This window comes from Coptis chinensis, chromosome 1 (genome assembly GCF_015680905.1).
Source record: "Coptis chinensis isolate HL-2020 chromosome 1, ASM1568090v1, whole genome shotgun sequence".
NCBI lineage: Eukaryota > Viridiplantae > Streptophyta > Magnoliopsida > Ranunculales > Ranunculaceae > Coptis > Coptis chinensis.
The window spans coordinates 82,405,451-82,429,135 of record NC_141456.1 but is presented as its reverse complement, the minus strand read 5'-3'; the positions used below and the strand labels follow the sequence as shown (position 1 = coordinate 82,429,135).

The 23,685-nt window shown below is 41.2% G+C and overlaps 1 protein-coding gene and 1 long non-coding RNA gene across 2 annotated transcripts; one reads left to right on the top strand and one right to left on the bottom strand.

Annotated features, from left to right (window-relative positions):
• Window positions 1-43: 43 nt before the first annotated feature.
• Window positions 44-18,476, top strand: LOC147525470 (SH3 domain-containing protein 1-like). Its single transcript, XM_086607438.1, is given in 11 exon segments — window positions 44-419; window positions 1,360-1,473; window positions 1,752-1,821; window positions 1,900-2,048; window positions 2,379-2,432; window positions 2,434-2,484; window positions 2,565-2,765; window positions 14,624-14,686; window positions 14,824-14,976; window positions 17,763-17,837; window positions 18,036-18,476. Coding segments are annotated over 11 exon segments (1,113 nt in total). The 5' UTR covers window positions 44-359; the 3' UTR covers window positions 18,159-18,476.
• Window positions 18,477-21,640: 3,164 nt separating this feature from the next.
• LOC147525469 (uncharacterized) lies at window positions 21,641-22,290 on the bottom strand. The gene is made up of 3 exons (XR_015198189.1): window positions 22,239-22,290; window positions 22,077-22,152; window positions 21,641-21,846 (listed from the first exon to the last, which is right to left on the bottom strand). It is a non-coding gene; the product is annotated as an uncharacterized LOC147525469 (long non-coding RNA).
• Window positions 22,291-23,685: the final 1,395 nt, after the last annotated feature.

The window sequence follows — 23,685 nt, the reverse complement described above, 5'->3', positions numbered from 1 at the left end:
TCTGTACAAAGTTGATTATGTAATCTTACTTTTTATGAAAGCCGAAAGTACATTTTTGTGTGTGTCGGTCAGAGAGTGTCACACCGCACCCACCCAATTGTAGCAAAAATTATGTCCAGTGATAGATTCTGTCCACGTGACTGCTGACTCATCTTGACAGTTTCCTTCACCTTTTTTAACATTCCCCGCTTGCTTTTCTTCTTCTATTATTATCTTTGCTTCCCTTCTCGTCGTATTAACTGTTACTGTGTCAAAAGAATCTTCATACTGTTTTTTTGATGATCCAAGAGATTGCTATGAAATTCGATCTCTCCTTTACATTTCATTGGGACAAATATAAAAATTAGAGAAACTTATCAATGGAAGCAATTCGAAAACAAGCAAGCAAGCTGAGAGAACAGGTTGCCAAGCAACAACAGGTACCTTACCAGTTACCATACCACTCTCTGATTTTTATTTATTTATATTGAAACTATTTCCTGATCAAACTAAGAAAGTTTTGCTACCCTGACATCAATGATTACACCAATTATTAGTTGGGAACTTTTGTATCAATACATACCCATCCTGGGGTCTGAACTCATTTATCAATACATAGAATCAAGTGTCATTAGTGCATGAGTTTAGAAAATTGTGTTGTCTGGAGTTTAATTAATGTATTGTTACAGCTTTGTGCTTCTGGCCATAGGTATATTTACCGAATATTATTGGTTGTAATACACCTTATATATACTAGATTACTGCAAAGCAGTGGAGAGAGAGAGGTTACATTCTAGACAAGCCCGCCCGCCCCCCCCCCAAGAAACTGTTCGCTCCACTCACTTGACTAGAATTCTGCGAGGCAGCGAAACCAATGATCAATTTGCAGAAACTGAAGAAAAAAAAAATAAGAAGAAGGAAGAGGAATGGCTGGTGATGGGCGGAACAGAGAAGGGAAGCGAATGTTTTAGGAAAATGATGATGATGAAGAAAGAAATGGTGAATAATCTGGTTGGGGGGAAAGAACTCTGAAGACAGTCAAAAGTATTTTCACCCTCCCCCCCCCCCAAAAAAAATCCCAAGAGACCTCACATCGGTAAATAAAGGCTGTATGTACAATTCCCGAATTAGTTGTGTAAGTAAATCGCCGAACTCATTAAAGTTGTATACTCTTTTCTCCATTCCTCTCCAGAATTTTGTCTTCATCTCCTGTTAGTAACTTAAATATATTTTAACTGGAATCAACTCGGACACAGCATCGAAGCGATTTTGCCAGATTGGGTTTGGGTTCTCTGATGTGTTAATATGATATTTTATTTGTGTCAGCAGTGTTCTAACTTAACTTATTAAGCACAAACTACATCCTCTCATTCCTGACAGGCAATTCTAAAGCAATTGGGGCATATTGGTAGCGAGAATCTTATTGTTGATGAATCTGAACTTCAGTGTCATGAACAGCTGCAAAAGCTTTACGATTCCACACGAGCAGCAAAGGTAATCCCCCTGTTTGCATCTAATCTTCAATAGCATAGGCTTACAATTACCTCTATGCTCGAGTAGTTTAGCTAAGCTCCTTTAGTATTACGGCGAGAAGTTGCATTACCTTATTTTTAATTGAAATCTAACAAATACTTTTGTGTTCAACTTATTACCTCTTCCTTAATGTCTAAACCGAAACAACAACTCAAACAACTAAACTCCTAATATAACCTGGTGGGTGAATCCTTTTTATAACATTTTGCAATTTTCTTAGAAGTTTTTCTTCTGCGCAGCATTTTCAAAGAAATATTGTTCGGGGTGTTGAAGGGTTTGCTACAATCAGCTCAAAGCAAATGGAAATAGGTGTGTATGGTTTTGGTACTCAATTGCATGCTATATTCTTCTCCCTTCAAGACATAAATTTTGAACTTGATTATGTAGTAAGAAAGTTGGCTGAAGATTGTTGCAAATATGGGAGCGAGAATCAAAACTCTGGTTCTGCTCTAGCATGTTTGTCTCTCCATTTTGGCGCCTCACACAATTTAGTGGAGAGAGAGGGAGAAAATTTTCTTCGAATTCTAAGATCTCAGGTTATACATCTACTTTTGCCCCGAGTATTATATGTACCACTTTCTTTCTGAACCCAATGTCAACTCTCAAAAATAAGTTATTAACATATCTTCTTTAGTTGGCAACATTACTTTTATTTTGCAACTTACAGTTGCAGAAGGGAATATATGTTTAGAAATAGGTTTAGAGATCTAATGACAGATATCTCAAATTGCAATTTTAATTTCTATTACTTCTACTATTTTTTATTATTATTATTATTCACATACACTAAGTTCTATGGATTTTCCTTTCCATTTCTCACTTTTGCTATTTTGTTCTGTTTGAAACTAGATTCTTCTATGATGTAGATTTGTGAACCACTACGTGCTTCTGTGGGAGGAGCTCCTCCTCGGAAGATGCTTTCGTCACTTGACTCATCGTTACGATCGAATACGTCAGGAAGTAGAAGCTCAGGTATAACTTATGGCATGTAGGTGCTTTTGATGAATACATACATGAATTGTAATGAATGTTTAGGAATATGCACTAATTAGGCAGCTGAAGTTGCAAAGCGTCGATCAAAGTGCAAGGAATCTGAAGCTTCCTCAGAGAGTTCTCTTAAACTTCAAAATGCTGAGGCAAAGTTGAAGGAACTTAAATCGAAAATGATGACTCTAGGTAGGGAAGCAACAGCTGCAATGTCATCAGTTGAGGTCCAACAACAACGATTGACTTTCCAACGACTAATCTCAATGGTATGACCAATCTTCACTGTGTGCTTACCCTTATACAGTTTCTAATGTAATTTATAGTAACTCTCGGACACGCTATTTATAGTAATTCCTTTTTTATTATTTTTAGTAAATCTTGGTTTTAGTAATTCTAGATTGTTCTTAGTAGTCCGATTAGTTTTAGGAAGTCTTTATTATTTAGTAATTCCTCTTCAGCATATGATTTCTTGTTAGTTGTCAATTCTTAGTTAGTTTCCTTTTTGGGATTTGGAAACCATAGGATAGTGTTTATGTGAGTTACAAACTTGAGTGTTTGAGGGTTAAATCTCATGGGTGGTTGAATTCCATCTATTCCCTCTTGATGATTCTAGGGTTGATATATTTCAATTGATTATTTAATTATGTTTGTTTAGTGTTCTTCTTTAAATTTAAGTTTAGTCTTTTGTTAATTTTAATTGGTGTTCATCTTACTTCCCGCTTCCGCAAGTAAGTTTTCATCATTTTCACTGAGAGTATATGACTTACGAAGCTTTCAATAATGGCTTTATTATTTATGTTGGCTTTGTTGTTTGTTTCAAAGTTTTTCATTAACAATTCTTCCCTCTTTTATCATGTGGTGATTTTTATAATTTTTGAACTTGGTGTGCAAGTGTGCAATGGCACAACGCACCGAGCCAGTTTTTTTAATGCATCAAGGCACCCTTTTTGACTCCATCTGATGGCTTTTCTTGATGTACATTTGTCTCAAGGAAGATTTTTATGTAAAGTTTCACATGTAGATATTTGATCACCCATGTTGTGCTAGTCAGGAAGCTTGTAACTCACATTAGTTTAACATTGGAAGATTTGTTTGTTGCAACTCAAAATCTTTACTAGAATCCATGAATGAGTTAATCATGGTTTGAGTAGGCTAACTCTAACAGAATCAATGTTCATTCAAGAGGTAGTTTCAGGAGTATGCTGTCAGTAGAAGAATTATGTCCCTACTTAAACTCAAGCAAAATGTCAGATCTTTTTTCAAGGGATCTTGCATTTTTTTTTCCTGGAAAAGCCTGCAAAACTCCGCAAGTTAATGGAGAAGAAGGGATGTTACCGGCGCAAAGATTTTTTATGCTCCGCCTAATTTTAGCCCAGAAAACAATGCACACACATAGTACACTGCACTCTTCTTTAGCCGAATGAAGTAGGGCTCTGATGTAAAAGTTCAAAAAAACACTGAATTATGTTGCATATCCTATCGAATCAGCTTGGATTGTACTAGGAAAGATATTCAACGGGCTTGATTGATAATTGAATATCTTGCTGGTGTCTCCACCTAGTGACGAGGTGAAACCTTAGGACAGCCTTCATGGGCATGATTTGGCACAGGTTGCGATGGGTTAGAGCACCAGCATGCACTCCTTTTAGATAGCATTTGGTCTTAAGATTGGTACTGACTAAATGATCAGATGGAAAAAGGGTGGAAACAAATATTTAGCCAAAGCTCTTGTGACCATCTCAGCATTGGCCATTTACCTGTTGCTCATTAGTATCTGAAGGTTTCTGTAAATGTGCCTTCTAGAACTTCTAGAAGTCCTATATAATTCCAAATTATGAAAGAAAAATGAGAACACAAGCAAGTTCTTTGTACTGTTATCTTTTGTCCGTCCTTTTAACCTCTTGATTGTTGTTCAAAGGGTGTTACGGTCTCCTCTTACAAACTTCAAAGTTCGATGCTTTAGCGACTGAATTATGATATTGTATGAACCTAAAATATCTCCTCCACAAGCCTCTCTCTTTTTTCACTGTTCCCTCTCTCTTTCCCTTGGCGGCCTCCTCTTTTTCTCCCCTCTCTCTTCTTTTTATACCCCCTCCCTCCTATCTGGACCGTCCATCTGTCTTGTCATCCCATGGCTCTCCTTCTGACCGTACGCCTGCCACGTCCGCGGTCTTGATTCGCTGCTTCTCCGTGTCTTTGATTATGTTGTCTCCTATCCCCTGCACCGCGGACTCAGTCCAATATTCCCATATTGTGCCACTACAAATGCCCCTTCTCGACTCCGCGGTCCTATTAACGGAGCCGGGGTCGAGAACTCTCATTGTTATTCTCTTTCCACAGTCCCTGCTATTTCTTGGTTTGCGTGTGAAGTAGGATGCAATCATCACGCGCGTTTTCAGCCGCCCCTCGTGTCTTGCGCTTCCACGTGTCTCGCGTTGGCTGGACTGTCCGTCTGACTCCTCGAGTTCCACAAATCCCATCAATTACCCTTTTACCCCTCCCCTATTTAAACTCCCCTCCCTCTCTTTCTTCCTCATTTTGTTTTCCCCACTCCCTTTGCTTTCACCTGCTCTCCCCTTTCCTCTTCTCCGATCAACCTCCGGTTTGCGGGCGCTTTCTTGATCTCCTGGCGGTTCTTTCATCCTTCCGGACCTCTACTCAGGCATAACCACTCTCTTTGCTTCAGTTGGTACGTTTTCTAGGCTTCCTTTACTTTTGTTCGGGTTAACTCGCGTCTGTCCATCTGTCTTTCCGATGTCGGACTCTGACTCCAGCGCTTCTTCCACTTCTCGCTCACATAGAGTAGCGTCTCCGCCTCCTATTGCCCCCACAGCGGCCCCCTCCACCTCCGGGCGCCCAGCCTCTTTGCTACCTCCACCCTCGAGATGCCGCCGCCCTAATTTGGACGCAATTAGGGCAACTTATGGCATTCCAGCCAACATAACATTAGAACACGTGCCATCTATCACACACTATCCTCACCTGGTTCCCCACCATCCGGGATACCTAGTAATCACTGTGGGTCAAATTATCGCCGGTCTACGGCTGCCCCTCACTCTTCTGGACGTCAAGGTGTGCAATCATTTCAACATTCTCCCCTGTCAAGGCATAGGGAATTTTTGGAGGACTATGTATGCCGCGAATGCATACAATAAAACCAGCGAGCCCAAAATCACCAGCCACGACATCTTCTCCCACTATTTTATTAAGAAAAGTACCAAAGACGTCGGTGTGGGATTCCAGTCTTTTTGTGTACGCCCTCAGAAGCTACCCCTCTTGCTCCGCACTACATCCTCAGACAAAGTGTGGCACCATTACCCTTTATACGTATTAGGACAATTTCTGTCCGCGGACGTTCCTTCAGATTTAAATATTAACCATCTCGCCTTCATCACCCCGTGGTGAGTATCCTTGTTCTTCCCTTCTTTCTTATTACATTGTTACCGTTATAATCTAACTCGCTGTTTTTCTCTGTTCTGTAGGTTGGCGGTCAGACTCCAAATCCCAACTCTACTCCGGCATATCTTGCCCCATTTTTCAAAGACTCCGCGATCTCGGACTCGCTCAAGCCAGTCACTTAGGTATCCACCCCACCAGAGCTACCCCGCTGTTGCAAATCTCCAGTCTAAAAACTTTCCGCGGCCTCTCAGCTCCCTTTTACCGCCCTCCCCCTCCCAAGGAGCGGAAACCCAGAGCCTCTCCCACCTACGAGGAAAAGATCCCACGTTTCTTCCTCCCACCACCGTCGTCCTCGCACCTCCTCTCACTCCGTCAGATCCCGTGACTCTCCCGCAACCTCCGTGCCCGAAGACATCCCCTCCTACCGCTTCATTTCCAACTGGGACGACCAGTACACCTCTCCTAACTCCCCCACCGACAACATGGACGTTCGTAAACAGAAGTTGTTTGACAGCGACTCTGAGGATGATGATGTGACGGAGGTTTCCCCAACCGAGGTGAAGGCTCCTGCCGAAATGCCCCTATCCAAGAGGTAGCGGACCTCAGTCTTTGAAGGATTAGTCCTTGTAGTTCCGGAGACCTCTGTATCTGAAGCACCTGCCCCCATCACCTTGTCACTTCAAACTGCAGTCTCTTCCCCATGTGCCCGCCGGCCTGGCAAAGAACCTATTCCACCGGCAGATCCGGTCTCTGAATCGGCCCCTGCAAAAGACTTCTGCCTCATTTTCAAGCGGCTTGAACCGCCGAGTATCCGCGGTGACTCCGCCCTGACAACGCGGGGCCTCTTCCCTATTCTACAGCGCCCATCTGCCCAGGGACATCGCCTATGCCGATGGGGGTTCGTTTGATCAACACCGCACCTCTTTTGTATACTAACTGGGAACGGGTACACTCGATTTTTTTTTTCACCTCTCTATTTCTGTTTCTAGGTAAGCTTGGACATTTCATTCATGATCCGCGGTCTTCTCAGCGCCAAGAACAAGTTGGTCGCCTTGGAGAAAGAAGTCGATGGCCCTTCTGGTCTAAAGGCTGCCTACGCAGGGCTTTAATCTGATCTAGCCGCTGCTAACTTGGCTAAACTCAAGGCCCAGGACGAACTGCAGTCCGCGGAATCATCTCACCAGAACTACATGGATACGGTCAACGACCGCCTGAGTCGTCAGCGGGAAATGCTCCTTGAACAACATCAGCTCAACCTATCTGCCTTTGCACAACAACACCAGGCTATCGTCGACACCCTCAATCAAGAGCAGAAAGATGCTACCGTTGCCCTACTCCAGCAACACCAAGATGACATGGCTACCCTTCGCGAACGCTTCAAGCTTCTTGCTGAAAAAAGGGTAACCAAGAAGATCCAGGAGGAGCTTGCCCGCCTCACACAGGAAGGACGGCTTCTGCCTGACAGGCCTACCATCCCGGTAATAGCCTCCCCAGAAAACGCCAGTGTAGAGGTGGCGGCCGCCGAGACCCTTCCCCACTCCCCAGTGCATGAAGAAAACCCCAACCCTGCCGCGGCTACAGAAGAGACCCCTGCCGCGACCTTAGAGGAAATTACTACAACGACCACCACTGTACCCCCGAAGAGTTTCCTGAACGCACTATTTGCTAACAACTCTCCCTCTGAGATGCACTAGACCTACTCTTTCTGTACTTCTTTGTAATAAGTCACTTTTACCCCACCTTGGCCACTGATTGCAGTACGCTTGTTTTGTTTATATCTGGATATTAATCTGTTTCATGTGATGTTTGATTTTGTATGGCATGTTAGTTATCTCCTTGTCTCTTGACTTTGCTGCTCGTTTAAATCACACTGTATCTCTGTGTAAAATCTTTCCCCCCTTCCTCTATGGTCTAGTCTCTTTGTCTTAATCAAATGTAGTCCTTGTCCTATCCTCTTCTCTTAGTTTGGCTATTCCATCAACTGTAAGCCAGTCCCTATGTCTCGCGCGTTATTAGTATCTCTAATCCGCGAAGGGTTCCTCCCACTTCGCGGGCTCCCAAGCTTCGGTGGGTCGTTTGAGGCAACTCATCTTGCCCACGACTCCCTCCAACCTCCTATAAGCGAAGCACTCCTCACCTCCTCTGTCTCTTTCCACGCTTGGATTTCATTCCCCACGTGTGCTTTGCATCTCCCCTCCGCGAAGGGCTCATTCCACTCCGCGGACTTTACAGTTTCATTTAGTTCCGTGGGGCAACTCATCTTGCCCCAGGCTCCTCTTTAGCCTTGTATCAGCGAAGGGTTCATCCCCTCCGCTGTCTCTCTCCACACCTGGACCCTATGCCCCATGTGTAATTTGTGCCTCTCATCCGCGGAGGGCTCATCCCACTCCGCGGCTCCGTAACTTCCGAAAGTAGGGCAACTCGTCTTGCCCCTGGTCAAATTCCAACCTTGTGTCAGCGAAGGGCTCATCCCCTCCGCAGCCTCATTGGTATTCCATGCCCCATGTATACTTTGGATTCCTGCCCTTACAAATGATAATCTCTTCTCAAAAGTGCTGTCGTATTATATATTTACATATAGCTACAAATTCCCACTTTAGATTTCCATTACATTTAAGTGTGAAATTTTTTCAACATTCTCACGTTCCACGGCTTTTCTATCAATTTGCCTTCAAGGCGTCCATGAATTTGTATGTGTCGACCCCTCCGATATCCACCACGATTATAAGGTCCTCCCGGTTCGGACCCGACTTTCCATCTTTCTCTTTTTGGTACTAGGGTCACCCCGGAACACTAGGTCACCTATTTTGAATTGTCTCGGCTTGACCCTCCTGTTGTAATGTCTTTGCAGTCTCCGGTGGTACTCTTCCAGCTTTATACAGGCAATGTCTCTCCTCTCTTCTGCCAAAGTCAGGTCAGCTGCTAGAATTCTCCAGTTTGAGACCTCCTCCACAGCCTTTGTTCACGTTGTCGTTGCCACCATCTCAGAAGGGATCACAGCCTCCACCCCATAAGCCAATGAGAATGGGGTCTCTTGGGTGGACGACCTAGGTGTGGTCCGGTAGGCCCATAGTACCTGATTCAGCTTGTCGGCCCACGCCCCCTTCTTATCTTCCAATTTCCTCTTAAGGTTGTTCATGATAATCTTGTTGTATGACTCTACCTGTCCGTTGCCCTCTAGATTGTAAGGGGCCGAACCCCCCGTGACTTTTTATAGGCTTGTAAGAACACGCCACGCCGATCCCCGTAAACTGAGTCACATTGTCTGCTATGATGGCATATGGCAGCCCAAACCTGCAAATAATGTTCTCCCATAAAAACTTGATGATTTGCGTCTCCTTTACCTGCTGTAGGGGTACAACTTCAATCCATTTTGTGAAATAATCTGTGGCCGCGAGCATGAACCTTCGTTTGCCACTTGCCATGAGCAGCGGTCCCACTATATCCATTACCCACATAGCAAAAGGCCACGGACTTGAGACATTATGGAGGGGTTCAGCGGGGGCGAATATCAGCTGGGCAAATCTCTGACATTTGTCACATCTCTTAGCGAATTCCACGGCATCCCTTTTCATATGGGGCCAGAAATACCCCTGTGTCAGTAGTCGATGTGCCGTAGTTCTTCCTGCAGAATGGCTCCCGCAATCTCCCTCATGTAATTCTGCCAACACCTCATGTGACAGTCGTAGACACAAGCATTTTAACAGTGCTCCATTGAAGTTTTTCCGGTATAACTCTCCTTCCAGTAGAACGTATCTCCGAGAAGTTTGTTCCCATCTCCTTCTTTCCTTCCTGTCTGTCACTTCCTTTTCTGCCAAAAAGCCCTTAATTGGCTCCATCCATCCCTCCGTTTCTTCCGTGACCTGACAAATATCCATCGCGTCCTCCGTGCTCGGTTTCTCTAACCTCCCCACACGTATCGTTTTTTCCTCTGACCCGGGAATTACGGCTGCTTCATATGCCAGGGCATCGGCGTGTCTGTTCTCCCCACGGCCTAAATGAAGGAATCGGATCTTTGTGAATTTTGAAGATCGTTTACGCAACACACCCAAATATCTTGCCATCCTGGGACATCGGGCGGCGAACCCCCCATTTGCTTGACACACCACTAAATTTGAATCGAATATCTTTGTCGGTTCCTTCACCCCAAATCTTGGCCATTCTCAATCCCGCTATCATCGCTTTCAGATTACGCTTCATTACTTGATGCCGCGAACCCTAGTTTCATGGTTTGCTCTATTACGCCATTATCGGGTGTAACCAACACAACTCTATGCATTGATGCATCAAATGCCGACCCATCCGCGAATACCCTCCACCCTATTCCTCTTATCCCCGCGGGCCCAGGAGGTCCGGTTCACCCTCCCCTTTTCGGCTCCATGACCATTTCCTATCCCCGTGGGATCTCTGCGGGAAACTCGGCCCTTTGCGTGCCTTTTTCCGCGAGTTCTTATCGATATTGTATCCTATAGGAACTTCGGCATCACGCCCACTTCAACATTCTACCCGATTTTTTTGTCCTCAGTGCTTGTCTCAGAGGTAAATTCGTTACCACCACCACCACATGCGCTTCAAAGTAGGGTTTCAGCTTCAAGGTTGAGAAAACTAATGTCAAGGCATACCTCTCGATTCTACTGTATCGCGTTTCTCCATCTAGCAAAGTCTTGCTCTGAAAATATACCGGTTTCTCTATCTTGTCCACCACTCGTACTAGAACCGAACTAACTGCATACTCCATGGCCCCCAAGTACAGATACAACTTCTCCCCCGTCTCAGGTCGTGACAACAAAGGCGCTTTGCCCAAATATTTTTTCAATTCTTGAAATGCCTCCTCATATTCCGAGGTCCACACAAAATCCGGTGTGCTCCTTAACAACCGATACAGTGGTCTACATTTATCGGATGACTTGCGAGATGAACCTATTCAAGGCCGCGACCCTTCTTGCTAACTCGCTGTACCTCCTTCACATTCTGCGGAGATGGCATCTCTACCAGGGACCTTATTTGCTCAGGGTTAGCCTCAATCCCCCTATGAGTAACGATATAACCCAAAAACCTTCCCGTAGTCACCCCGAACGTACACTTTTCAGGGTTCAGCTTCAAGTTATATTTCCGTAGTATCCCAAATGTCTCTCGCAAACCTTCTATATGTTCCTCTTCTGACATACTTTTCTCCACCATGTCGTCTATATAAATCTCAATTCCCTTTCGAATCTTGCTTTCGAACATCTTCTCCCCCAACCGCTGGAATGTTGCCCCTGCATTCTTCAACCCAAACGGCATCCTTGTGTAGCAGTATGTGCCGCCCTCCACCACGAACGATGTATTTTCCTGATCTGGCCCATACATCACGACCTGATTATACCCCATCGACGCATCCATGAAGGAAAATATCCTGAACCCTGTCGTCCTATCCGCGATTCATCACTTTCGCGGCATGGGATAAGCGTTAACTTTTCGAGGTTTACATCAGTAAAATCTACACACGTGCGCACCTTTCCATTTTTTTTTGGTATCGCGACTATGCTAGATAACCAGTCTGTGAACTCCACCTCTCGGATTATTCCCGCCCCTTTCAATCTAGTGACCTCATCACTGATCCCCTCGGCATATTTTGGCCTAATACCGCATATCTTTTGCCTCACGGGTTTGGCGTCTTCTTTCATATGTAAGCGGTGACATGCAAACTCGGGGTCCAACCCAGTAACATCCTCTATTGTCCAAGCAAAGACATCTTTATTTTCTGACAAGAACAGTAGCAACTTACCCCTCCATTCCTCTGGCAAACTGGATCCTATCGACGTGAACTTCTCCTTTTCCCCTATCCCTATATTCACCACCTCAATCTCATCGAGTGTCTTCGGACCCGCCGTTGTCTCATCCTTCCCTCCACCGAGGTGCACCTGTAATTGCTATGCCATCCTCTTCCTACGATTGGACGTCTCTCCCTCTGATCCGCTGATTAACCGCTTCACGGTTCCCCGATGACTGTTCTTGGCCATTACCTGATCACTGTAAACCTCGTACATGCCGGTAGGTGTGGGGAATCGTATTACCTGGTAATACGTTGATGGTACCACCTTCATCTTATGAATCCAACACCTTCCCAAGATTGCATTATATTGTGAAACAGAATCTACCACCATGAATCGGGCAAAAACCATCACTGGCTCTGTTGTCACGGGCAATAAGAGTTCCCTCATGGGCTCTGTCATACTTACGTTAAATCCATACAAATTAGTCCGCGACGGACGCAACTGCTTAAGATCGACTCCCATTTCCTCCAAAGCACCTCTGAATAACAGATCCACTGCACTTCCACAATCAATCAACACCCTTTTCACCATGTAGTTTCCCATTGCTACCGTAATGACCAGCGCATCTTCATGTGGTGAGTCCGCGCCCGTAGGTCCTGCATTTACTAAATACTGATTCGTCTTTTTTTTGCCGCCACCTCTCTCTGTTGTGGTTTATCCATTCTCTCATTGATTTGCTGGATGCTCACGGTCCGCCGTATCTTGTCTCTATGAGCATTATGGCTCAGAACCTCCCCGCTGTAAATCACATTGATGGTTCCCAGTATTCTTCCTGCTGGCAGCATGTGCTCTTCATTCTGGGCATCTCTCACAAATTCTCCCATCCTCCCTTTCTCCACCATTCTCTTAACCAACCACTTTAGAGCGTAACAGTCATTCGTCTCATGATTCCTTATCTAATGATATGCGCAGAAGGGCTTCTCAGGTATCTCCATCGGCATGCTTCGCGGTCCTTCATACCCCGGCCGATTCTTTATTAGGGGCAAGATCTCACTGAGTGGCTTGTTCAACGGAGTCTGCTCCATCTCGCGGTATGGCTTCCTCTCCCTATACTCTCTTCAAGTGCCTTCCGGACTTCCTTCTGCTTGCGCTCTGTATCCGCGGTATCTCCCACTTTCTCTTTCCGATGTCGCTTTCCGTTGCACCCGTTCCTTCTCCAAAGACAACACGGTCTTCCCTGACCTCTTTGAATCCTTCTGCATGGAATCCTCATACCTTATATACTTTTCCACTCGCGGATACAGCTCGTGTAGCGTCGCAATCTCATTCTTTGTCTACTGATTGGTACACTCCTGGCCCAGGACGCAAGCCTTTCTCAAAGGCTATCACCGTTGTCCTCTCATCTAGATTTTCAACTTTCAGTGTCTCTGCCTTGAATCGACACAGAAACTCCCTAACTGATTCCGTGGACCTTTGTTGCACGTTGAACAGAGCCACGATGTCTACCACCCGCTTTTTCTGATGTATGAAGTGATCTATGAATGCCTGCTCTAATTCCTGGAAATTTTTTATGCTCCCCGCTGGCAATCTGTAGTACCAATCCGACGGCCCCCCTTTAAAGTTGGCCAGGAACATCATACACCGTAGACCGTCGTATCGAGCTTCCTGCCAGAGTGGCATCTGTTGCCGAAAATGATGGATGTGGTCCGCTGGATCTCCTTTGCCATCGTACCTCTCGAACCTTGGTTGGGCGAACCGCTTTGGGACCTCCGAAGCCCATATGCCGTCTGCTAACAGGTTGCGATTCAACCCAGCCACCACCTGACTGGCCGCTCCTCCTTGCTCCTTCGCCTGCCGCCGATTTGCCTCCCTATCATTGTCTATCATTTCTTGAACTTGCTCCATCGTCAAGCCCGCTACCAGGTTTTCCACTAGATTCGGTCCGGCCTCCTCCTCGTCTTCAGATCCCTCATTTTCGGACCCCTCACTTGATTCTTCCCCGGCCTCTTCCTCCACCTTTTCTCCCTCTCTTCTCAGCTCATCGTTCTTCTCTCTCAGCCTTTCAATCTCTTCTCGCATCAGACGTGCTTCTTCCGCTGCTCGCCCTTCTTCTCGTCTTCCCCCTCCTCAATCACCGCTTCTGGTGTCGGTTCCTGAACCCTCACCTTCTTTGGCTTACCCACTGCTCTCTTTGGTGTCATTTCTAAGTTGCTTTTCTCTCGCTCCCCACAGACGGCGCCAAATGTATGAACCTAAAATATCTCCTCCACAAGCCTCTCTCTTTCTCTCTCTTTTTCACTGTTCCCTCTCTCTTTCCCCTGGCGGCCTCCTCTTTTTCTCCCCTCCCTCCTATCTGGACCGTCCATCTGTCTTGTCATCCCATGGCTCTCCTTCTGACCGTACGCCTGCCACGTCCGCGGTCTAGGGTTCCGTGGTCTTGATTCGCTGCTCCTCCGTGTCTTTGATTATGTTGTCTCCTATCCCCTGCACCGCGGACTCAGTCCAATATTCCCATATTGTGCCACTACAGATATCTTTCTAGAGAAGCCTCATATAAAACAGTCAGGAAGTTCTGAAGTTTTGTTTTTTTGCACAAATCCCCCCCTTCTTCCTCTTAATTTAACGAGTCTTGTTTGTACATGCTGTACAGGATTTGCAATGGAAGAAGCATATATGAATTATTACTATAAAGTTTACTCTTTCTTGGCTCTTTGAGATTTATCTTTTTCCTGGAGTCTATGCTGAATATTTGGTGATTTTAGTTGCTGAACATTTCACTTTATATCATGTTATTTATAGGTGAAGTTGTAATATCCCTAAGCTGGACGAATTGGCTAGTTTTAATTTTTCACTTACCATTTTATCAATTGCATTTAGGGCTCTGAGCCTGACATAGGAATGTAAATTTTTCTATATCTAGATACAGTTCTTTGTTGTTTGGTTGATAGAATATCACTGAAACTTTTCAGGTAAATTCAGAAAGATCTTTTCATCAGAGTGCCGCTGCTATTCTAGAAAAGCTACATGTGGAGGTATGTTAAGGACGCATCCATTATCCATTCTACAACATTTACAGAAGTATAATTTTCTTCACAATTTTTCTCTTCCTTTCTGCAACATAAAATGTGCATTGTACTGTCTTTTCTTGAAAATATGTTGTTGGAAACAGATGATTCTACAGGTGCAGAGGAGCAAGTCTGAATTAGAATCAGCGTCTGTAATGAGAGATTTAGATTTTTCACGTGTACAGACAGAGGTTATATCGGATGGATCTGGTGATCTTGAACCTTATGTTCAGAAGGATTCATATTTCGTTGCACAAGTAAGGCCTTATCCAATTTTACAACTCTGTAGTTTGTGTAGAAAGTAGAAATCATCCTTAGTTGTTTGAGAAGATGCATATGTTGGAAAACTCTGTAAGGACTTGAAAAGGCATGTGCAAGACTGGATGGTTTAACTATATAGACAGTAATAAACACATGCTTTGTAGAAATATGGCACTTTGCATTAATGCAATTAGTCACTAAACTCACTGTGTTAAATTTTCTTACTACTCCCATGAATATGTATAACGATGTGGTAGGTTATTCTGTAAAATTCAAACGATAAACTTCTGACCATAAATTCCTGCCACCGGCTGTGTGTACAATAACACTAACACTTACTATCTTCTCCTATTGTTGGTAATAACTGAGTGGTAGAGTCAAGATAGAGCTTAGATGAAGCGTGCTGGACAGGGTGACTCATTCGGTGAAGCAAGGGGTATGACCATAACGAGTGACACTGATACTGGCATTGCCCTTTAGTCTGCCTCCATACGTTCAGGTCCCTGAGGCAAATCATACAGCAAATCTTCCTTTACGATCATTTATACGATGTCTGGAAACTAGTAATTGACCACATGTTTCTTCCACCACTGGCCCTTTACAACGTGCTACTGTTATCCTTAACCTTCCGAACCTCTATATTTGTTTGCTTCCCCTGTCGGCCTTCGATAAACATACCCAGACATGTCATAATCACGTATAGTCAGATGTGCATATCATGCTCATGTCGTTATTTGTTGAATGGGGTGTTGGAAACAGTATCTCAATTCTCACTACATTGTTCTGCCCCCTGTAGGAGGTCAAGTGATGTTAATTTGTTGTAGCTTGTAGGAATATTGTTCGCTGGTTTGCACCATATGCATGACAACGATTTGTAGTTAAGTTCTACCATAGTCTCCTTGAATTCATGCATGAGACTCATCAGCTTTAGGTCAGGCCTGGGCCCTGTTTTAGGCTATTAGCTTAGTCCAACCTAAAGCCTGATTTGGCCAAGCCCTTAACATAAGCCCTGACATGTCCATATAGAGTTGTACACTTGTACATGTTACTTTAGAAGCATACATGTAGGTTTTTCCCCATGTTAATTGGAAATTCATGAGTTGTATTGCCATATGAGGTTTGAAATGTTTTCCACATTCTGGACAACACATCGGTTGTATTTTGGCAATTTATTTTTAAATTTTTTCATCAGGCTATATATACCTCAGAGATGAGTTTAACAGGATATTAAAAATTAGGACCTTTTCATGTTATCAACATGAAGAACATTAGGTTTTAGCTAACGTTATATCCAGTTAGCTCTACGTATTGTTTCACCAATAATTGCATCTGGTACAAGTACTGCTCATCAGCTTTCAGCCACATATGAAAGAATTGTCCCCGAAACCCAAAGGGTACGCTTCAAAGTCTCGATCCAGGATCCATGTACTGTAATTGCGCCAGTCATTCCACAAGGTTGCACTGCTTTATTTTTTGGCCATATGTTTTGACCTTAGCCGCTAGCTACTTTAAAGTGTACTCCCTATTGTTCTGGTGTTATTCCCAAGCCACTTTCACAGAGTTCTTCTATGCATCTTTTGGTGATACTTCATCAGACATAGATACTGTAGTTTGTACATCTTCCAAATGTCTCACTTCTTATGCAGTTCTGGTGTTATGTCACCGCTGTTCATCATCATCCTTATGGCATTCACCTTTAGGATGGTACTTGAGCCTACAGATGACAATTAAGTGTGCATATGTAGCTCAATGCTCTGCAGTCCTTGATGTGTCCACTAGTTTTTGTCAGGTAGTCCAACTCCCCGAGTTGCATGCAGCTATGAAAATGCAGTGCAGTGCATCAGACATGGCATTTTACACTTCCCTTTTTCTGCAGTACACTGTACACCCACTGTTGGTCGCAAATGGTCATCCTTGCAACACGTTAAGCTTTTACTTTATTTTACATTTTTTTTTCTATATCGGTAAAAGTTAAAATGAACCCAATCAGAAAATACAAAGGAAAGCAAGAAAAGAAAGTCTAATTAAGTACAATTCATTCCATTGCTTCTGATTAAGTAGAAGATCTTTAGCTGCATTTTCTTCCTGCTTTTTCCTCATTGCCTCCGATTTATATAGTTACACTTCATCGAGTCTCATCTCTGCACAGCCAGCCTGAAATGGTCACATTGGAAAAGGAGCTCGGGCTGGGTTCTTTTAATTCTCTGTTTATGTCTTGAGTCTGTCAGGGAAGTCATTTGCTAGCCTGATGCTCATTCTTATATGAGACTCTCCTGAGTTGATGGTATATCTTGACTAGACATTATTCTCCAAAAGCTCTTGTTCTACCTCGCATTGTCAATATTTATGAAGTGGCCAATTGAAAAATAACTAGCAATTAGAAAGATTGCTAGGTGTTGTCCCCAAATCCCTCTCGGTTCATGCTTTGGTTAGCGATACTCTCTCTAAAAAGGTCAATACCGGCTGGCTTAGTTGGTAAAACCTTTGGGTGATGATACCAGAGGTCTGGCACCAGCTTATTGAGTTACTGATCTCATTTAAAACAGGCTTGCCAAAAATAAGGTGAATGCTTCCCATTTTAGTGCTCATGCATGTCATGGATACAGAGCAACATGTCCAAATCTGATGACTGAAAAGAATTTAGGCGAAGATGTTCCCAACTCAGTATTTCTCATTTGGGAAATCTGGTCTGTCTTGCCAACATTTCTTTAACTTTGTGACAACCCGTCCTTTGTTCATTACAATTTTATTAGAGTCGATTCTGATACTTTCCTGTACGCAGGTTATACATCCATTTGATGCTCAAGCGGATGGGGAGCTAAGTCTCTCTGTTGGTGATTATGTTGTGGTTCACCAGGTTCTTGTGTTTTCTAATTATTTAAACCAAGATTTTTATTAACTTTGCCCGTCTATCCTTTCCTTTCACAAGAGTTTTACCTCTAAACTACATGTTGAGTAATTATAATTCTCTTATATAATTGGGTACATTAATTGGTAGGTTAGTTGATTGTGGTCCCTTAGTCTGATCATCATTCATTTCTATGGTTATCGACAGGTTACACCTAATGGGTGGTGCGAAGGTGAATGTAATGGTAAATCCGGATGGTTTCCTTCTGCTTATATGGAAAGAAGAGAAGAAGCTCCAACTAGCAAGTCAACTGAAGACAGTTCACCATAATTTCAGAGAACAACAGCTTGACTACGTTAATATTTGCTGCCCATTTTTTACCCACTTGTGTAGTAAAACGTAGCAAGATGTATATCCATCTACATCGTACTCTACTAGGTAGACGTGTACCGTAAGATTTGTGTAAACCAAGTATTGTATTAGTAGTCAATATTTGCTGCCCAACATTTTTTACCCACTTGTGCACTACTGTAGCAAGATATACATCCATCAGCATAGTGTCCCACTAGTTAGTAGATATGTAAGATTTGTGTAACCAAGCATTGTATTGACATTTTAGGTAATATATTGTGTCAATAAGGTTGTATATATGCACCTTTAAGTTGTTGCATCACGCATAAAAGCATAAGATCACTCTGCCTATAGTTTTTTTTTTTTCATCACACATAAAGCATAAGATCACTTTGCTATAGTACAAAAGTGAAATTTTTATTGATAACCAACTATTACAAATAATTAGGACAAGCGTGCAAAAAGTTGTGCCACAAGTCCTTTCTGAATAGCAAATCTTATCATTTTAAAAACAAATTCATCAGAACCAGCTGTCATAATGTTACTAGGTTATGGTCCATGATTTCCTGAAGTGTTTTGAGGAGTTCAACAAACTATTGTCCAAAGAACCCAAAAACAATGCTAGTTAGCCTTATAAATTTTCTTATGGGGTTAAAACAGACCCCAACCTGTATATTAGACCAACCAAAGCATAAAAGTTTACAAACTCCCCAAAGAGAAAAGGAGTACATCATAACAAAGCAATGCTACATTGCCACACTCCTCTCTAAGAGTGTGGTCATTAGAGCGAGGCCCACATACCAGAAACATAATGCCCAATCGTCAAGAGAGAGATTACCACTCCTAAAGAGCTATCCTACTAAGCTCAAATCCCCCAAACCTAAACAACAATTAATACTAGCCATTTTGCCCCGCCCAGGACGGGGATTGTTTATTTAATATTGAAAAAATCTATTTATTATTTGTTTTTTTTATTGGGAAGCCTATTTTATCAGTAACTCTTATATATATAATAACAAACTTCAGATAACAATAAAACTATTAATTATACTCCAAGCTAGGAACATTCAAACAATATGAGTAACTAACAAAGATTTTTTTACTAAAAGTTCAGGCAAATGCATTGTGGAAATCCTACTATTTGGTTCTAAAAATGGCTAGTAAAAAACTAATCTCTATATATATTATAACTACCATTTTAGAATGAAAAGTTGTTGGTAACAACATCAGGCTGCTCAGGGAGTCTGTCGGGATTGTCATATTTAAAGTAAATACCTTAGCACCTTATGTTTAGAATCCCAATTGATACAAATACATATACATGTCTTTAAGTTCTGCAACACATGACAATTGTATGTAGACAATTGACAGTCAATTGTCTACATACAACACTCTGTTGGTTACCTTAGACAATTGAATAACATGCCACCAATATATTTCACCAATAAAAAAAAGCATCAAACTATGGCTGGATCATTGCACAGTTGCTACATGGACTCAACTAAGTTACATCGCTATGACCGCAAACAACTTGGGAGGTGCATAATAGAACACGATTTAAGATTCGCTTCACACCACATGCACATGTGTGTGTTTCCATTTTAATCATTGTTGAAATTGTCTTATTTTATCTACCAAGCATCCTTTATATACATGAGAATTGATGATTGAAGATTCACCACATTTGCATTGTTTTCCATTTCAATCATTATCGAAGTTGCCTTCTTCTATCTACCTAGCAGTCTAGTATCCTTTATATATGAAAATTGTTAAATTATAACATGTTAATATAAAATGAAATCAAGTCATACCATACCATAAAAAAAAAATAAAAAAAAAAAATACAGAGGCCCATACATCAACATGTACATCAAAATCCAAGTTCCATTTTTGATAAGGGAAAAGAAATAGTAATCTAACTCACCTTTAGTTCAAGCATTACAGGCACTAACCATACTCTTTTAGAAAGATAATGGAGATACACTAGGTTTCAAGTAATCATTAAAACAATCACAAACATGGAGCTAAATAATTTATTAATAACTCAAATTTTCCAATTAATCAATATGGTGATATGGAGAACTCGAGAAAAGGTGTAATATTGCATACCTCTGTAAGCTGACTTAAAACTTGCAATCTCTATGAAACTTCACCTTGCCATTTAGTTAGGTTTTGCTTATAAGACATCACATGCTCGTGCTTACTATTATTACTACACTATTGTCAAATGTTGGTCTTCATACTAATTTGTCACCCATTCACACATGTGACGTTGTACCTTATGCATATACGTTTCTATTAATTCGATATAAATACTTTAGATCTTCATCCATTGAAAAAAAAAATGAATCACCTAGTGTTTTGAAAATAATGTAAACTGGTGAACCACCCATGTTGCTAAATTATAAGTGTGAGGTAGAATTTTAGGCTTTTCACATACTCGGAATTCTAGCCAATTAGTTCATTTATATCCACACTCAAGCTTATCAAAGCAACACACACACCCTGTTATTATATATTTTTTAACTCTGCCATTCTAACTTTAAGCTTACAAATATAAGTATTCTTCTAAACTTTTCAAGTACTATCCAAATGACAACATAACCAAAATGTGAACACATTACTCTAAAAATTGGTTAGCAAACTATTATTGTTTTGTACTTATCAGTGTTCTCACTGGAATTGACTATATATTCTTGTATCTAGAAAGGATTTCATAGATGAATGATCAACACCAAATCATGGAGTGTCTAGAAAGGACATAGTAAACCAATAGCAGTGGCTATGAAATCGTTGAATATTATCAGTCTATCATATTGTTATAATATGTTTCCTGCAATAATGATACACTATTAGGTGTGACTTATTTATGTTTTTTCTTCTCTTGCGACTACAAAGGAAATTGACTTGATCTAATTTTTTCATTGAAAAACCTTGCCTGCAATGTATCATCTAGACACCATCTGTACTGGCCAAGTTCACTCCTAAACAAAGACATATCCAAAGATGATGGCGACATTGTCATATGCAAAGCAATCAACCTTAATCCTAATAAATACATATTGTGTCCCAAAAGCAAAAAAAGAATTGTCACGTAGTCACATCAATTAGGATGATAACCCCACCTCAAGTTCTTATGTTCGTTGGAGACTACACCTTGATCATTTGAGAGTTTAGTTTCTTTTTTCATTGTACAGTCGTTGCTTTCCTAAAAATTGGTTCCCATAAAACTTTATCATGTATTCATAGGGGTTTTATAGTACCTTAATTTTAGCTTTACTGAGTTATGGTTTGAGAGTTGTATTACTTGAATTGCTCAAGTATGGTAATAGTATATATACATGTTAGACTAAGACTTCAAAATCCTTATATGAACAAACTTATGGGTGAAATTGGAAAAAGAAAATAAATGGTTAAGATTAATAATTGGAGGTAGATTGAATATTAAGTTAGAGCGTAGCATAACAATGTACATGGAAAAGTAATGATAGTCCTATAAAATCCAAACACTAACAATGTGTTACCTTTGCACTCACAGACTTTGTGTCACTAACAGCCATGATAGGCAATGTCCTGGTATGGTATCAATAAGCACAAAATAGGATTTTCACATTTATTGAAATTTGCCACCATGTAGTTTACATTGAATTTTCCATGCTTCCAATACCTGTATTGGACAAACAATATTTTCTTCAACATTCTCTTCATGTATATCTAGAATGAGGCATAAAAGGGGAGCAAATAGACAGGAGAAAATGCATTGCATATATTGAGGCAATGTCAAACATCATATCATGCATTATGAGACTAAAACTTCTTACAATCCATGAACCCCTCAAATGAAACAATAATTTTCAATATGATTAATACCTAGGCCCTTTGGTTTTGAATTCTTACCTTGCTTTAGGTTATTCAAAGCTGACTATTGTCTGCATGTTAGCTTCCTAGAACTCATCAGAAATTTAGCAAATTCCTACATAAAAGAACTAAGCCTAATTATTTTACAACTTTTATTTGTATCACTCACCTGAACAAAGGACCAATTTTAAGGATCGATACCTCTAAATGCCTAAGTGCATTTTGTGAATTGGGATCAAATATTGATGCTTCAAAGTCCATGTAAAAGAGATAGCTAACTAGTCAAAATACCTGGATAGTCAAAATAAAAAACTTCAAATCAGAATAGTGTCTCGTTGAGATGCTATAGAGTGGAACCATTATTACCACTACAAATCTTCATTGATATGGCATGGCTTTAAGTAAATACTCATCATCAAAGATATCATGAAAGAGATAATATAGAGTATTCATTTCAAATATTTTTTGTTAAAGAGACAAATGCTATCCAAGTTCACTCTGAAACAACACCAACTAATGAGCACTACAATGACATAGGAATAGTAAAAAAATAGTTTCATGTATCATAGTGACATCATTTTAATATATGGACATTCAATACAAATATCGTACAATGCTTAACACCGGAATTCTATCATATTCATGAAAATGTATAAAAGCTTGCAAGTCGTGTATAAAATCTTGCGAGTCTTCTATTACATGATAGCTTCAAGTAAACATTACTAGAAGAGGCAGAAATTGCAATTGAGAACGTTTGCTATAAACCAAAAACAAAAAAAAACCCATAAAAATCAAAATCTTGCAAGCTAATTAAGAAACTAAAAAAATTCAGAGTCTTTTATCACAAATGCATATAGTCACAAGTGCTAATTACATATCGTGATCTAGGTAAGGATATCTACCTATCTATTGGCCATATTAAAACCTTCGAAGCCATTAATTGTCCTAATGAGGAGTGATATACATACAGAAGAAAAGCATGAACTAAAAAAATCAATTACCTATTTTGTTGTTGTCGAACTCTTAGCAAATACCAACGCATTAAAATAGCAACAAATATCAAACTAAATAAAACAACGTATCCGCTTTAATTAGTTGCATATATGTACTTTTTGGGTCAGGGTGGTCTCTTAATCACATAGCCTAATAAGCTGAAGACCACCGAAGGAAGAAATCAATTGATTAGAGGATGATGCAATGATCAGGTGATGTTGAACGAATAACTATGTGGAGAAGGCAAAGTACTCAATTTGGAGTTTTGAACACCCATGAACTGTGTACTTTGCAAATATTCAATAATCGAGTTTGTTAAGGATAAAAAACAATTAAGACCTACACAAAATAGAAATTAACTGAAGATTTATTTGTGTTTTGGGAAGAAGAGGGGGATTTGGAAATTAATTGAGAAGAAAACAATCACTTCAATGAATCAATGAAACGTGAAGAGAGAACGACAATGAATAAAAAAGCAATATGGACCATGCCTTCTTTATTTCTTCTTCCTGTGTGTGTTGAAGATAAAAGATAGAGTTAGAATTTCAGGGTTTTGACAAAGGAGACTTTTGGAGATGGAAGATCAATTAGTTTGAGAGAATATAGCTTTTTTTTTGTTATTATGTTTTTGTTTTTGTTTTTTGGAATCAATTTT